Source organism: Rhopalosiphum maidis, chromosome 2, assembly GCF_003676215.2.
Source record: "Rhopalosiphum maidis isolate BTI-1 chromosome 2, ASM367621v3, whole genome shotgun sequence".
Lineage (NCBI taxonomy): Eukaryota > Metazoa > Arthropoda > Insecta > Hemiptera > Aphididae > Rhopalosiphum > Rhopalosiphum maidis.
Window position 1 is genome coordinate 67,059,948 of NC_040878.1, and position 17,254 is coordinate 67,077,201.

A 17,254-nucleotide genomic window follows, 5' to 3' on the forward strand; every position below is an offset into this window, starting at 1 on the left:
CGGGGCGCGCGCGCGGTCAGCTGGCTCGGCCAGCGCACGCGTGCACACTGCACGCAGTCGTCGCGTAAACACGCGCGTTCGTACGGTGGCGGCGACGAGGCCGTGACCGACGAACGAAGCGGCGGTGGCGGCGGTGGTGATGACGGTTCGGCTCGGGTCGTCGGGGGTCGGGGAGAGCCGGGCGTAGTAAAATGTATACAACAACGGGATTTACTACAAAGTGTATATTCTATACATACTATTATTATTATCATCATCATCATCATCATCATCATCATCATTATAGTGCGCGCGCGCGTGTGCATGTGTGTGTTATTATGCGGAAGGTGTACACGGGGCGTGCGCGAGTAGTCCTTTGTGCGCGACTTAATGGTCGGCGGGTGTGTAGGACAGGGGAACGAAGTCGGCGGGCGGGTGGTCTCGACTGGCTCACGGCGCACGATCTGCCGCCGCCGCCGCCGCTGCTTGGTTTTTCACACATCTTCCCGGCGCGGATGACGGCCGACGTGACACAGTACGAGCACAGCGTTCGAACCGCATCGCACAGGATTGCGCTGCGCAACTTCTGTTGCTGCATTTGGTGGTGTTCTAATTGGGCCGGCGGTTTAATTATTAAATACTATCTCGTTAATAATAATAATAATAATAATTTTGTTGTCACGCGTTTCTCCCGCTTCGTACCCATTATTATCGTGTCAACCGGTCCCGGTGCAATAAGTTTTCGTCACAATAATCACACGAATATCTGCGCCGGTCGTCGGCGGTCGCGTTATCATATTGTTATGGTTGTCATCGTCGCAACGATCCCGTCGCCGGCGGACGGCTAATATCCGTGGCGCAGCACGACTTTGTCGGAAACCGGAAGTAGCGGGCGCGCGCGACCCGGGAGGGGTTGGTCGACGACGGGAGGCGAATGATGCTCAAATTTGTCACGCACAAACTGAAGACTCACAGCCTCGAAGATCACCGAAGACCCTCCAAGGTAAATAATATTCCGACAGCATCGGCTGTCTGCGTTTACGACACACCAGTAGCAACGACCGTCGACCGTAGTTGTAGTATTATTATTATTATTATTATTATTATTATTAGCAGTAGTAGTAGTAATAGTAGTAGTAGTAGTAGTAGTAGTAGTAGTAGTTGTAGTAGTGTAGTAATAGTATTAGTAGTAGTAGTTGTTGTAGTAGTAAACACTAATAATGATAATAATATATTAAATATTATCGAGTTATTAGTACCTATATTGTTATTTTTTATTTTGATAACGCTCGCACAAAGGTTATCCCTTCCCCTTCGGACAGCCCCCCACCTACCACTCGGTCGGTCATCCCCACCGTGAACAAAGGAACGCGCGCGTTCGTGTGCGTGACATTTTCTCTCCACCTCGGCCACCGCCACCGTTGATTCTCTTTCATTGTACGCGCGCGCGCGCTTGTGTGTGTTTGCGCGTATCCATCAGCTGATCGCGCGCGTAGGTACCTCACTGATAGTATGTGACCGCTGCCGCGGCGGCGCACTGTCTATTTTTAATCAAATACTATATTATTATTATTATTGCGTGCGTGCTCTACGTTACGTTACGATAACCGGTAACCGAGTACTCGTCGCGATAACAGCCGCCCGGTCCGCAGCGTATTTTATCAAATATTCTATACGATATTATATTGTGTACAGTATTTGATTTTATCCGCTTACGGCGTACGGACGCGGCGTATTTCGATTCCGTCCGTCGTGCACATGACGTCTCTCGCGTTTCACACGCAGTCCTTCCCCGACGATATCGCCGTCGTTCGGTCTTCTGTGTGATAACACGACACCGATATACATAAAAATGTGTAATAATAAACACATTTAATCATGAAAAAACAATGTACGATAGGTAAATATAGAATAATAATACCGCAATACATGATATATGGTCGTGGCGACGCGGCATATCCGGTTATCGCTTCGCTCGCCTACGCTTGTCGTAATGTTATTACTTTTTTTTCCCTGTCGAGTGTTATGACAATAATTAATATTTAACAATATAATATTATTGTCGCCTTTTCCCCTCCAACCGATCACCGAAGTACTCGTCGCCGCCGGTTGTCCCGTCGCACACGCGAATACGCGATTCGTCCGGTGGCCAGCGGCTGAGCACTTACGCGAATCGCGTTCGGTTTCGTCGTCGTCGGACGTAGTGCGCGCTTTTTGTCGTCGCGCCGCGGTGGTCCTTCAATACGTTCGTCGAAAGTCCGTAAAGCCTTTTATTGGACGCCGTTCGTACTGCGACACAACCGGTACCTATAACATAACTTACATCATACAGACCGAGAATTGGTCTAAGTCTTCACGACTTTCAATACTTACACTGTTACATCGATCCACCAACGGTTTTTTTTTCCGTCTGAATTGTTCCCGCGACTATTACACATAACGGTCAAGAGGACGTCGGCAGCAATTTGTTTTCGCTTTCTGTCCCAGTCGTGACATCACAAATCTGTGTTATGGCTTTCGTGTTCGAATAAATTCGCCTATTATCTGTGTTTTTAAGTTAGATTTTATACGATATTTCAATTGTTCAGTGAGTATTTGTTATTTGTTATGTCTTACATGCTCGTGGCTTGCTTGTTATTTTAAATATAATATTATAATACTTGGTCAATTCACTTTGTTATTAAAATTATAATAACACAAAATTGAGTCCTGACGTCATGCAAACGGTAAACCTCAAATTTGCATCGTCGAGCGTTGGCCCGAAAGAGAAATTAAATAGTGCAACGACGTGCTCTTGATGTGATATTACAGAGTACCTACCTACGTGTTTGTGTACACAAGTTTCGTCGATGGTAGATCATCGATCGACAATCAATTCGCAAATACTAGGAATTGTTTTATTGATAACTGTATGTTTGCAACGTTTTTTGCAGTCGGTTTTCAGAGCATTGAAATCGCGTGAACGATTAACTAAATAATTTATCTCATTTTTAAATCCATTTTATTTCGTTGCCTTATCGTCTATATTTTTTTGATAATGATATTGCTGTTTTAATCACAGACTTTACCTATCTAAATGAAAATATTACTTACATAATGTCTATCATAATATCTACTATTAAATTACTGTACATCATAATATCTTATCTATAGTTTTATGTTCTAAATGTGTTGTTTTTTTAAAATTATTTTACATTTATTCCTTCAAGTCCCAAGATTTTATTACCTATCTTATATCTAGACCAGGTTATTGAATAGTATTGTTTTTGTGCTTATCGAATTTTGATGTTCAATTTTTTGTTCTATGGCAAGTAATTATGTATTTTTATTTAAAAATAAATAAAATACTTTGGCTTCTTGTTATTATTAAAGTCTGTATGATATTATAATTATATTAGGACATACTGATTTTTTATTACAGAAATATTCTGTAAGTATTGTGACCATTGTGTTAATATATTTTAATGCTATACTTTAGTGCTACTTATATTTGTTTGATATCATTGGAGAATATTTTTGTAGATGTTTTTATTTTATTATAATTCACTTTTGTTCAAGTACACTATTTGAGTGCCCAACTTGTTTTAAAACACTATTTTTCTGTACTTCTTAGTTTATCCTTAGATCTTATTAGAGGTTTACGATTTAATGTTTTGTGCTGTGTTCTAATATTACATATTTTATTATTATTTATTATTTTAAAAACTAAGTTTAAAAACATCACAATTCTGAAATTTTAAAAAACCAGATATTATACTCAAACTTAAAAAAATCTAGTTATCAGCTATTATCAGAACAATATTAACAAAACATGTAGGTATTACAATTTAAATAGGTATTAAAAAATATAACAAAATAGTTACTGTTATTTATAATACTGATGTAGTGATATCATAAATTCATAACAAATTATATGATAATTAATAATATAAAAAATAATAATGTTTCTAACCAATTTAATATCAGTTGGAAAAATGTAAACCATAATTTACTGTCATCATTATTTTTAATACCATATTAGACATGAACCTAATAAAAATGCATTTGAGTTTCAATGATTACTATTAGTTATTCACAATATTACATATTATTATCATTTTGATCAACAATACATTGAATTAATGTTTCAGTAATTAATTTCTTTGCATAGTAATTCATAAATTAGTGTTAAGTATTTATATTTTAATGAACCATACATTTATAATATATTGAACTATTCTTTAGGAAGGTATTTATAAAAAACAAGAATTAACTGTTTTGTGTACCTATCTAATTATTAATATTTAAATAAATTGATAATACTAATTAGTAATTACCAAGGTATCTCGTAAAAAATGTTCTTAATAATTACATATTTAAGATTTAGTACTTAGTTAAACATTTTATTTTTAATACTTGTTTACTACTACTTTAAAGGTTAATAGTTTTGTCATATTATCTACTATAATTTATATTGTAATTTTATACTTTGTTTTAACATAAAACTTATGTTAACAATTTAGGTACATTTATTACTAAAAATATTATTTTATGTAGCTTATTTCAGTATATTTAGAATAAAATAACTTATTATTAATACAAACAAATTGTTAAATATTTGCTTGGTAAATTGATTATTTTTGAAATTTAATTATTATAAATTTTCACAATATGACATTTATTTGGGATTTTAAGATATATAAATGTTTACTCATAGGTACTAGGTAGTCATTAAACTTGTGTTAGTTAACCAACAAATGAAATAAATGAGTTTTTTATTCCTATAAATGCTATATAAATGTAAAATGTAAATAATAAAATACTTATTTTTAGATAATTGATCTGTAATAAGTATTATTAGTTTTTCTTATTGATGAAATGGGAACTATTATTAGCTATTTGACTTTTTCTTATTGTCCATTGTATTTTATTACTATTTATTGTGTTATATCTAATAGTAGTGTATAAATATATAATACTATATATAGTAATTGGCATTGCTGTTATTTTATTGTATTCATAAAATGTAAATATTATGTTTTTTACTTTTTACCAACATTTTTAACTAGATAATTTAAATTATTTATATAGCCACATATTAAGTCATGATTTACTGTGATATGATATGATATTATTTTTTTAGTGTTTTTACCATATTTTTTCATTCTTCATAACATGCCTTTATGGCTTTATCAAACAACATTATTATTATTATTAATATCATCTATATTATCAGCTTATAGCTTAATAAAATAAATTATTTGTATTTTAATCCTTTTAAAAAATTTTTTTATCTGTACAAATTATTTTATATTTAGATATTAATGTTTTGTTAATAACTATAATATTTTACTTCTTCTTTTTAGTTAAAAACTGTTGACCACGATTCTGGCACAGAGTCTGACGACGAACACAGTCCTGACAGAGAACCTAAAAGTACAAAACAAGGAGTACCTGAATCTACTCGATGTAAGTTTAAAAAAGTTTAAATTACTGATTAAATTTGATAATTTATTTTTACCTTTTATTTTAGAATATTATATTATATTATATTTAGTTATAATGTTTATAATTTACTATTAATTCATGAAACAAAATACGTAACTAAGTACTTTATTTACCGTGAATGTGATTTAAAAATTGTTTATAAAAAAACTAAATTGTATATTGTCTTATAATATTATGTTAGTGATACACTCAGTATTTTATATTTTAATTACTAATAAATCGTAGCCTGGCAGTTTGATATATTTTTAGTATCTATATTGTTTTATTAATATATCATTTGCCAACATCATAGTGAAAAAATATATTTATTGGCAATTTTTTTACATTCTTGATAACATTTTTTTTTATAAATTTATCATTTTGTATCCTACCTATTACCTAGACAATAAAATATAAAAATATTTCAATTATTGATCTAACTTAGTGTATAATAAGCAAAAATATAATTAAAATAATGAATGCGCACATGCGTTTATTATTAACTTTATAATGAGTAATGAGATATTTTTCTTTACAAGATAATTATATTTCATAAAATATTTTTTTCTTAAAATATTTGCATTAAGTTTATGTTTAATTAGTTAGTAGGTAGGGGTAATGAATTGAGTAATTTCAAATAAATGTTTCAAGCCTATTATGGTTTAAATTAAGACATAATTAAAATAATATTTTAAATAATTTTTTTTTTTAATTTTACAAAATAATCGTATTTAAAATATTTTAAAAATGGTTAAAACTTTATTTAAATAGTTAACTAGTAGTTAGGTACCACAATTTGAGTTATTTTAAATAAATATAATTATAATAATAATAATAAACCTGTTACAATTTTAAATGAAGATAATATTTTAAAAACCTCATTTTTTATATTTTTATGTATAATAAACTATAATATCTATATTATATATATTTTTTCTTTCATATTTTGAAGATTGTTGAAGCATGAAAGGTTCTTTTTTAATGTGTGTTTGCATATTTGCCATGCTCTCATAGGAGTACCATACCTATACTCTTTGCAACACTTGACCTAACTGACACAAAAGAACTGTTCTGCATTCTCAATCATCCCTCTATGATTATTTCACTTCTACTCAACGCTATTCACTCTGCTAACACCCGTTATTATTATTTTTTTTTATTCCTTTTTTTTTAATTAAACTCTCAAGTACCTAAGTGTATGTATGTACACCATAAAGTGTACTATTGCTTTATCCATGTATTAAAATACTATATAGTTGGATGTAGGTATTATGCTAAATGTGTATTTATATTTTTCATTTTGCATTACTATTGTTAATAATAAATAATGATCAATGTCAATTAATTTATTTTTAAAATACATTTTTAAACTAAACAAAGAAAAATTTGTGTAGTTTGAGTACTTATTTACTAGTTTGTAATAAATGCCTTTAATTTTGTGTAAAAAGGCTGAATAGAAATAAAAGATAAAGTGATTAGGCTCAAGCATTGAACTCATTGCACATACATATTATTATAGTAAATTGGAAAACTTAAAACTGGAGTTATGTTGCTATCAATTAAAGATTTCACTGAAAAAACAAACTTGATAAATTTGTTATTTATTAACTAAATAAAATTATTTCATGGGAAAATACAATTTTATAGAAATTACTTTTATTATAATAAATTAGGAACATTTTTTATTATAGTAATGGAGAACATTGGGAGTGAAGATATGGTTGGTGATATGGAACCTACAAGGTCTTCAAGCAGTGGTCGTAGTAGTGTTGCAACTCCTGGTCCTTCCCCATATTTCTTAGATTCTGCTTTACCTAGTGACTGTGATCAACATAGTTCTGAAGAAGAATTAGAAGTTATAAATAGTAATCCTGAAGCATTACTGCAAGTTGAATTACCTACACCTGATCCAGATGAAGCAAATTCCTGCGGTGTTCCTGAAAATTCTGTAGCACCATTAGCTCGTAAACGTTGTCGATCTGCTAGTGAAGCTGGTTGTGGAAACACAATAGCTGTAAGCTGGTCAGGATCATCTGATGATGAAGTACAAGGACTTATGTCAACCAGACCAACTCCATTAAAATTTTGTGCATCACCTCCATCTCATGTGCACAAACCAGGACAGTGTACTATATCCTCTTCACCACCTTTAAAACTAGTACATTTGTCACCTAGGCAATCTGTATCTTTGCCAAACTCTTCTCCACGTAAACGACACAGACAAAGGCACCATCCTACTCGTAATGTGCAGAGGCCTTGCTTAGACTTCGAAAAAATGCAACAGGTACAAATATGGATTTATTATTAGCTACTAAGTATATTTATAAGAGTTTGAAACAAACAAAATACGTATTAACATTTAATTTTCTACTAAATAACAATTTTGTTTTAGTTTAGAAACAACTAAGTAGGTACTTATTACTTTTATAAACATTATAATAAATAATAATCAAGTCAACATTTCAAAAATATTATTTTTAAATTTTATTTTTTGTTTGATAGATAGGTAGATTGGTAAACATTAAAAGTATTTTGATCAAAAATATTTGTATTACAATTTACAAAGAAAATTCAGCTAGTCTTAAAAAATATGTAGCCATTATTATTAGTGATGTATATATTTTGTTAAACAGAAGAATTCTCACTATAATAATAACATTTACTATGTTATATCATATGGTTGTGTCTACAAAAAAATCTTTTTTTTACTATCTAGTGTACATAAATACAATTTTAATAATTTGCAATAAAAATTAACACTTATGCGTCAGTAAAATTATTTTTCTAAGTATATTACCATCATGAATCATGATAAATAGGTACTATATTGTAAATATGATATATTATGTTTGGATTTCCTTATTAAATTGTTAATTATTTTATGTTATTTTGATAGTCATTGTATTTAAATATATTTAATTTTTTTTTTTTATCGAATATACCCCTTGGAAATAGCGACTATCGAGATAAGATAACATATTATTAATGGCGTATTTAGGTCGCTTTGGCCTGCCCTTACCGCTAAATTTGATGGTGGCGACTGAGCGATTCGGTTAATGATCCCGAAAGTTTAGAATTTTCTCTTTCCTGGGTATACCAGCTGATCCATTCATTGTAAGATACGTATGCATTATTTAAAAAACTATTAACGTTTGTGGATATTTTTTTTTTATTTTCCATCGTTATCATTTTTAAATTTTTTTTAACAATAAGGCGAATTTTAAATTTATTTTCCAAAGTAGAATTTTCTGAAGTATTTCGATTTATAATAATCGAATTTGGATGTATAGTTTTTAAGTTTTAAGTATTTAATCTTTAAACTTTAAAAACTTAAATGATTAATGGAATGGAGTGGTTCAAAGGTACCATGCAAAATGCTGGTTCACTACTCCGCTCATCTAAACTTTAAATATTTGTAACTAAATATACTTTTATTACTACTTGTTCGAAATTTGATTTTTATTGATTAAAATATACCAAATAATATTTTTCTTCATAATATGAAGTTATAAATGTATGTTGTAACTAAAAAGAGTATAATTTTTTATAAATTATTACGATAAAAATATTATTTCTTTCCAAAGTTGTTGTTTTGTAACGTGATACATAATAATGTGTTCTCCATTTTTCCACAACTCAGATTATTTGCAATTAAATTATACGTGTTTTTCGGTTATCACTATACTTTATTAAAATAATCAATTAAAAGATAAATTAATATTTACTTAATTTAACAGAATTTGATAGACTTAAAAACAGAGGTTCTTCACGGTACTTAGACAGTACTATAGTGCAGAGACAGGCTATGTGCATGCTCGGGCTTAAAACTGTCCACTCAGCGAATCATTTGAACCGCGTGACTGTGTTTGTTCACATAATTTTTTTACTTACTTGACTAACTATATATAATAATATTATCATGATCATGATGTGTAACTTACATTTGTATAGACTACCAAGGGTTCACAACGAATAACTTAAAATTATTTTAAAGAAATATTATCAAAAACTTGAGTATTTTCTGATATAATAAATATCTTACGTTAAATGGATCATCCCATATGTATTCTGCATTTAGTTAAAATGTATTTAATATTGATACGAATCCCGTAGATAGTGCATATCGAGTCATCCATCTTTTGACAATAAGGAATTGTGTGATATATTTTTGTGTGGTCATTTCTGAGTTTTATCATTATCACTTAAAATCTTCAGAACAACTCGCGTGGAATTATTTTATTAAGTTCAGTGAAATGAGATATAACTATATAAGATAATATTGTTGGTTATAATTGTGCATTTATTTATTTTTCTTAAGGTAGGTATATCTCTAAGTATGACGATTTGACAAATGGATGACTGTGTGAATAAAATTGCACTTTTGTCGTGTTCGTTTTCATTTATATATTATAGGTTAGGTTTAAAATTAAGAGAGATTATGGAAGGGTGCTTAGGTTATAACTTATAACTTTGTTATAAATTCTCAGAATTGGACTTTAACAATAAATCGATCGGAACGATCGGAAGCCAGAGTTATGTTTATTCTTACTAGTTATTTATACATTCCTAATCTTGTAATATATTGTATTTAATAAAAACGTATTTCTATAAATATATTTTTGTCTGTAAAAATAAATGTATACCTACTAAAACTACCATAGAAATATGTAATATTTTTACATTCTTATTTAAGGCATTTTTTTAAGCATAGTATAACTACCTATTTGAATATCTATATTATTAATCAATTGTATTTATTATAATTTTATACTTTTCTATACTTCATACCTGTGTTGTTTACAACGTTTACAAAATGTACGCAGTACATAATCATAAAGCATATAATATATATATATATATGTAAGGTCACTGGATGTTTAAATTCTTATCGTGATTTTTCATTATTGATTAATGTACAATTATAATATTTTTATTTTAGAACCTTATGTTTTGGCAATTGGCAAAAATTAACTTAACATAATATTTAAATTTTAAAAATTATTCCCAATTCAAATAAACCAAATGTGCTGAGAGTTCCATTTTTATTTGTAGAGTTTAGTGTTAACTATATAACCGCAAGTACGACATACTTATATGAACATTTAAATTCTAGCGTGTAAAGTAATTGTATTCTCTAAAATATTAAAGTTGATTGGATTGTACTTCGTAGTAATATATATTCTTTTAAGCCATAATATTACATATTTCTTTTCTGGTAATTTTAATAATTGTACATATAAACTTGTTTGTACAAAAAAATAAATATGATTTCATGATCATGTTACACACGCTCTCACGCATACATTAAGTAACACGGTAGCGTAGGTAGAAATGTTTATAATGGGACGAAGAAAAAATGTAAGTACATATTAACAAATTATGGAATATTATATTAAAAATCCACTCGTATGATGTATATATTATATTTACCACTAAGTCTAGTTTCAAATGTAAAATGACTATCGGGAATTTACTAAAATTAATATTTACTGGCCTGGTGATTATGTTGTGTATATATGTATATTATGGTAGGTTTATGTCTAGGTAGATAGAAGTTGTGCATACCAATCATACCATAATTTAATATTTGAACGAATTTTCGAAGAACTCGAAAAGGACTTGAAATAGATATACATATAGCAAATTTTTTCAAGTGTCATTATTTTGTTACGTTTAAGTTAAAATGCCAGATTGTTGATATATTATATAAATATATGACTCATATGCATAATATTACGTTGACACGTATTTACTATTTTTTATGACTAAGTTATAGATACTAAAATAATAAGTCTTTTATTTTTTTTTACAATTTTGTGGTGACTAGTGTTTATTACTATTATATAATTTATTGGCTATTATTATAGTAATTATTATATTAGGTATTAGCTATTATTATTATTTATTAGCCTACTTAATTTATAATTAAGTGTAATTAAAAATAGTAGTTAAAGACATATTGATCTTAGCTAGTACGCAAGATATATTTTAAAATAAATTTTTCTTTTAATGATAGGTTAAGTATTTTAGAATATTCAGTATACTTGGTATATATTACTGAAGCTAGAGTGTTAGATAAGATCTCAATAGTTTTTTTGTGATGTGTACAACTTGCCTTAGAATAAAGTATAATGTAGGTTAGGTTGTGTTTAATTTATACTGGCTACTTTACAAGACAAAATTGTATAAAAAAAAAAAATACAAATGTTGGCTATTTTTCCCAATGATTCGCTACCACTATCTTCTTCTTTTTGAAACACCCTTGAGTTATTCTGTTATTAACTTCGCTTGCTAGATTGGATGTTTATAGATAGTCGATAAAGATAAACCAACTGAAATAATATAACATTAATTAAATTTGTTAAAAAAAAAAAAAAATAAAGATGTAAAATTGCATGCGTTTTGAAAATACAAATGCTTAATCGAGATGTATTTAATATATAATATACATATTGGAATATTATGTACATTCTTATGTTGCATTTTCCTTCGAAAATCGATTGTTAATCGTTATTATGTGGGTGAGTGCGTGTTTGCGTATTTTATAAAAGTATAAACCATTGTTTTTTTTAGTTTACAAGCCAAAGAACAGTATAAGTATTTTATTATTTGGTTGTCCCCTCCGCCTAGCTACGTGCTATTAAAAACAGTATAACTACTATTACTACTACTATTATTGCTACTACGATACTACTACTACTACTACTATTACTACTATACTATACTACTACTATACTATACTACTACTATACTACTAGTTACTACAACTCTATTCATTTCCTCTCCGAGTATTTTGTGTAAAGTGAATTAGACTGTGTTAGAAGTAAACAAGTTTTTGAAGGTCACCTTTCCCGCTATTTTTACTCGACCGAACTCATACTCACGCGCCTGCAAGCCATACACACACACACACACACACACACACACACACACACACACACACACACACACACACACACACACACACACACACACACACACAAATTATTTGTATTGTGTTTTGAAACGTTACGTCGGTGGTCCGAGTAGTCTTGGAATCTTTTGGTGCCGGACAAACGGCGTCGACGTCTTTCTCCTCTCTTCCCCCTCTTTCCCGCCTACTTAACACCCGCCAGACGACGATCACACATTCCTTTACTATATTTTACTACCACGATCCAGGACCCGGTTATTCTTACTATATTATTATATTATACTGCACACTATCCATATATCTATTGCATTATTGTAATGCAGCTGCCACGATTGCCAACCGCCCATTCAACAATATAATAATATCTCAAACTACTACAGCTATAGCTGTACGTAGAATTGTAATATTATATTATTATATTTTTCATAGTGGTGGAAAGTAAGGGGGATTTTTTTTAAATATTTTTTGTAAAACATAATATAATATCAGTTCAAAACATTACAATCATGTATTGCGTAGTTTTGTATAGTGTACTTCAGGAGTGCTGTTGCATTTATTTTTACGCCTATATTGTTACATATTGTACTTTTTGATATTTCTATACGAGTTGTTGATAGAATACGACAAGTATATAGTATGCACAGTGCATACGTTATAGATTGTATAGAATACAATATTATACAATAATCTATATATTGTAATAAATAATATGTTTTAGGTAAATATAAAGATAAAATACGCCCTAGTAACTTTTTTTGGTAAAAGTAAAATATTATGATGTCACTATATAATAAACACACACATATATATATATATTATCACTGTGCCTACCTAAGAATATTGTAAATTAAACATTTTATAAACCTATATTTTGTACTAGGTATGATAGGTTTAGTAAACTTTAAACATATATATATATATATTATAACTTATAACTTTTATGGTACATAATTAAAAAAAATAATTTTATATTTCGGTAATTTAAATTATCATAACAATTCTTTGTTGTATTTATACTTTTTGATATTTGATATGATAGTACACTTTAGTGGAACTTTATACGGAATGCAGAATAATTAACTAGGTATATTGTTTATAATAGGGTCTTTAACATAAAAAATGTGTTTGCACTTAGTGTTATTAAAGCTATATTACACGTAAATATGTACCTATTCATAAATTATGTGTAGGTGTATTGTACTGAAGAATAAAATTATTTTAACACTTATATTATGTATTAAAATAAAAACGAGTAATTACATCGTTTTCAATTATATTGTTAAAAAGAATAATTATTAATTCTCATTCGAAATAAATTAATATTAAATTATGAAAATAGACAGTTAAATTTAATTTAATCATCGATTTCAGTTTGTGAACGTGAAAATTTAAATCAATCATTTTTATTCAGTTTAATTTTATTTTTTGTTGATACTATTATTATACTTCTACCAATTAATTTAAGAATCGTTAAATAAGATAAAATATATAAGGAATATATTAGGAAAGTATTTGTATTAATATTAGATACTTATTATCATATTTATACTTAATTAAAATTATTGTCATTAAGTATTTTTTAAGTTTATCGCGCGCGTGGTTTACACCCCTTTTTAGTATATATACTTAAACGAATTGTATTTTTTATGGCAAAATTAATTTTTTACAAAAATGACAAGTAAAATATTATTGGATATTCATTAAATTTATATTTGTATTAGTGTATTACCATGTTTATACCTAGGGTTTTAAAATTTCATAAAATATTTCATTTCAATAAAAAAAGAAATTATTAGATCTAAAAAAGTTTACTGTCGCGTCAACTTGCAAGTGAACATTTTTAAAAGTTGGTTTATTGTATGAAACAAAGAAAATATGTATGGTAATAATAATAATAACAGCAAATTAATAAGTGATAAGTACTAGGGCTCGGAAGTTGTTGTGTTTGCATGTTTTTGGACTATTAGATTTATTGTTTAGTAAGCGTAAGCTAGAAATCTTTTCCCAGACACTACGAAAAAAATTTCAAACAATTGTAGTTCATATTTTCGCAAATTTATTATCAATATTTTCTGTACATAATAAATATATTATTTCTATTTTCTAATCATCTATAACTGAACATGTTTAAAAGAACAAAAAATATCCAATATTTCATTGAAATATTTCAAGAAGAGTGAAATTTTCAATTTTGAAATACATGTATTTCAATTGAAATCAAAAGTGAAATACTTAAAATTTGAAGCCCTATTTATACATATTGAGTGTTATTTTAATTTATATAAATTAATTTAACATAGGTATTATTCAAAAGTCAATAAAAACACATGTAAATATTCTAGTAATGTGACTAGCTAGAAAAATGTAGAATTATATAATATCTAACAAGTGAAATGAGGTGTGTATACTGTATACACAGGAAAAATGTACGGTATATTTTGAGAGTTTATTGTTATGTTTTACTGTGATAACTTCCGTAGAAAGAATATTAATAACTTATACCTTAAACCCATGTAATATAATATTACATTTTACAGCAATTTTAATATAAAATTTTATTCATCATTGATTTCTGTTTAAATTGTGTAGTAGATAATATAAATTTAAATAAAATATCAACATTCAACATAAACTTATGTGCCTATCATTGTTTTATCATTTAAAAAATTGATTTAATATGCCTAATTGTGCGTAGACTATCTATTATTGATCGAGTTAATAACTTTTTGATTGATTTTTATTAAAACAATACATAAACAATAAACATATATAGTATATACTACCTATGGTAGGTACACACTATTAATTTATAATCGTCTGTATAAACATTTAATTAATATATACAACAAATTAATTTTTAAACATTTATCTTTCTATCTCAGTTTTTATTAGTTATCATTTATCTACGTAGCTTACATAATATTATATTAAAAATATTTTGTATGATTTTATTGTAGCTAAACTCATTTTTTTTGTTCTTATTAATTAAGAATTGTCTTAACGATGGCTGTGAATACTAATGAGTGATTATATTATACGTAAATGTTATTAATTATGGACTTTGAAGTTGAATCACAAAATAAATAAATAAAATACAGAATATTCTGTAGTTGAATTATGATATTTTTTTACCTTTGGTATGTTAATGAAAATATCTTGTAAAATAATATTTTTATTAATTTCCCTTTTTTATTTACTTTGTCAATTTAAATATAATTTTAATCATTTTTCAGTTAATTTATTTTTGTTTTATTTATATCCAAGGTTAGGACTTAAATACAACTGAGAAATAAATTGTAGCTTTAAGGCTTAAAGCGAAGATAACTGTATATTTTTATAAAACTTTTTTAATAAGTTAATTATCTACTTGAGATTATATAATCTAGGTTCAATTTTTCGTAAAGTACATTATGACGTATTATGTAGTTAATGAATAATTGTATAGTTTATTTAGTTTATTCTGTTTGATTAAGAAAATCATACGATTCAAAATATTACTATTTACACAAATGAACATTTAAATGATTTTATATTTATTATATGGTAAATACTATTGTACTATAATTTCGTATACTTGAATTGTGTTTAATATACGTTTTTAAACAATTCATTTTAATACTCATACTTGTTGACCTTGTACTTGTACATATTATAAACGTTTACGAATATTTTTGATGATTAAATAAATAAGAATTAAAATAGTCTTGAACTTCATAAAAAATTAATTGACCAAAATTAAAAATACTGTAATATCCAAAAAAAAATTTCGTACCTATATTTATTTTATTGAGATAAAATTATCAATTGTTTGGAATAGAGATTACTGAACATTTTTTTCGAATGCGATAAAAAAAAGTAGTTTAGCTGTGTACATTTTTTATTTGTATAATGTATTTTGTGTTTATGATCTAAAATTAAAATTATTAGTTTATTAAATATATAATTTAATTGAAACTGTTATATTTTTTTACAGCTTAAATCGTTGTCAGCAACTTCGTGGAGGCATACCAGTAAAGACCACAGTGGCGAATTGTCAGTGTACTGCTGGTGATTCCATATGATAAAACTGTTGTTTATATATTTTTCCTTCTTTTTCAATTTTTATTTTTACCTAGAAAGGCTGTATTAATAATGTTTAAATCGTTAAGTTCGCCATAATTTACTATTTTTGGCCAATTTATTTGTGTGTTACGGTCCTGGGCCACGTGTTAATTTAACAATACTTTACTGCATAGCATTCAAAATGTGGTACGTGGTTCTTTAGGCGGCCTTATGCAACATGAAATTAAAATTAAAATTTAAAATTTTAATAAAACTGAGCCAGTTTATTGAATTATTTTATGTATGTTTTATTATTATTATTATTATTTATCTTTGTGCTTTGATAGTCTATAACATTCACCTACAACAGAAAACCAATTCTTATAATGTGTTTGTATATACCTCAAATGATACACTCATATTTCTTATTAACTATTTTTGTATCATCATTATTCATTATTTTGTTATTTAGTATTCACATATATACGTATATGTATATATTATTATTATTAATATGTTAAAAAGTACGATTATTAATAATATTTAAATGATACTTAGTTAGGTGAAATTCACTATACATATTACTATATATTATATATATACATATTTTATATATTATATATACTATATATTTTATATATGTATATTTTTTAAACTTAAAACTATTTCAGCGGTGTATCTAAAAATTAAAGTCTGGTCTCAAATTTTCATCCATTGATTAGTGGTTATACATTTTTAAGATGCATCATGTTGTGTTAATAGTTTAATAGTCATATATAGTCGATCCTTTAATTAGATTTCATTAATAATTTATGTACCTATTGTTGTTTATTTACAACTTGTAAAATTGTATTG

At 27.8% G+C, this 17,254-nt stretch overlaps 1 protein-coding gene across 1 annotated transcript; it reads left to right on the forward strand.

Moving 5' to 3' along the window:
* The first annotated feature begins 423 nt into the window (after positions 1-423).
* Positions 424-16,694, forward strand: LOC113554286. Its single transcript, XM_026958052.1, has 4 exons — positions 424-982; positions 5,325-5,427; positions 7,137-7,729; positions 16,332-16,694. Exons 1-4 carry the CDS (start codon positions 914-916, stop codon positions 16,407-16,409), a joined length of 843 nt encoding a protein of 280 aa, XP_026813853.1. The 5' UTR covers positions 424-913; the 3' UTR covers positions 16,410-16,694.
* The last annotated feature ends 560 nt before the right edge of the window (positions 16,695-17,254 follow it).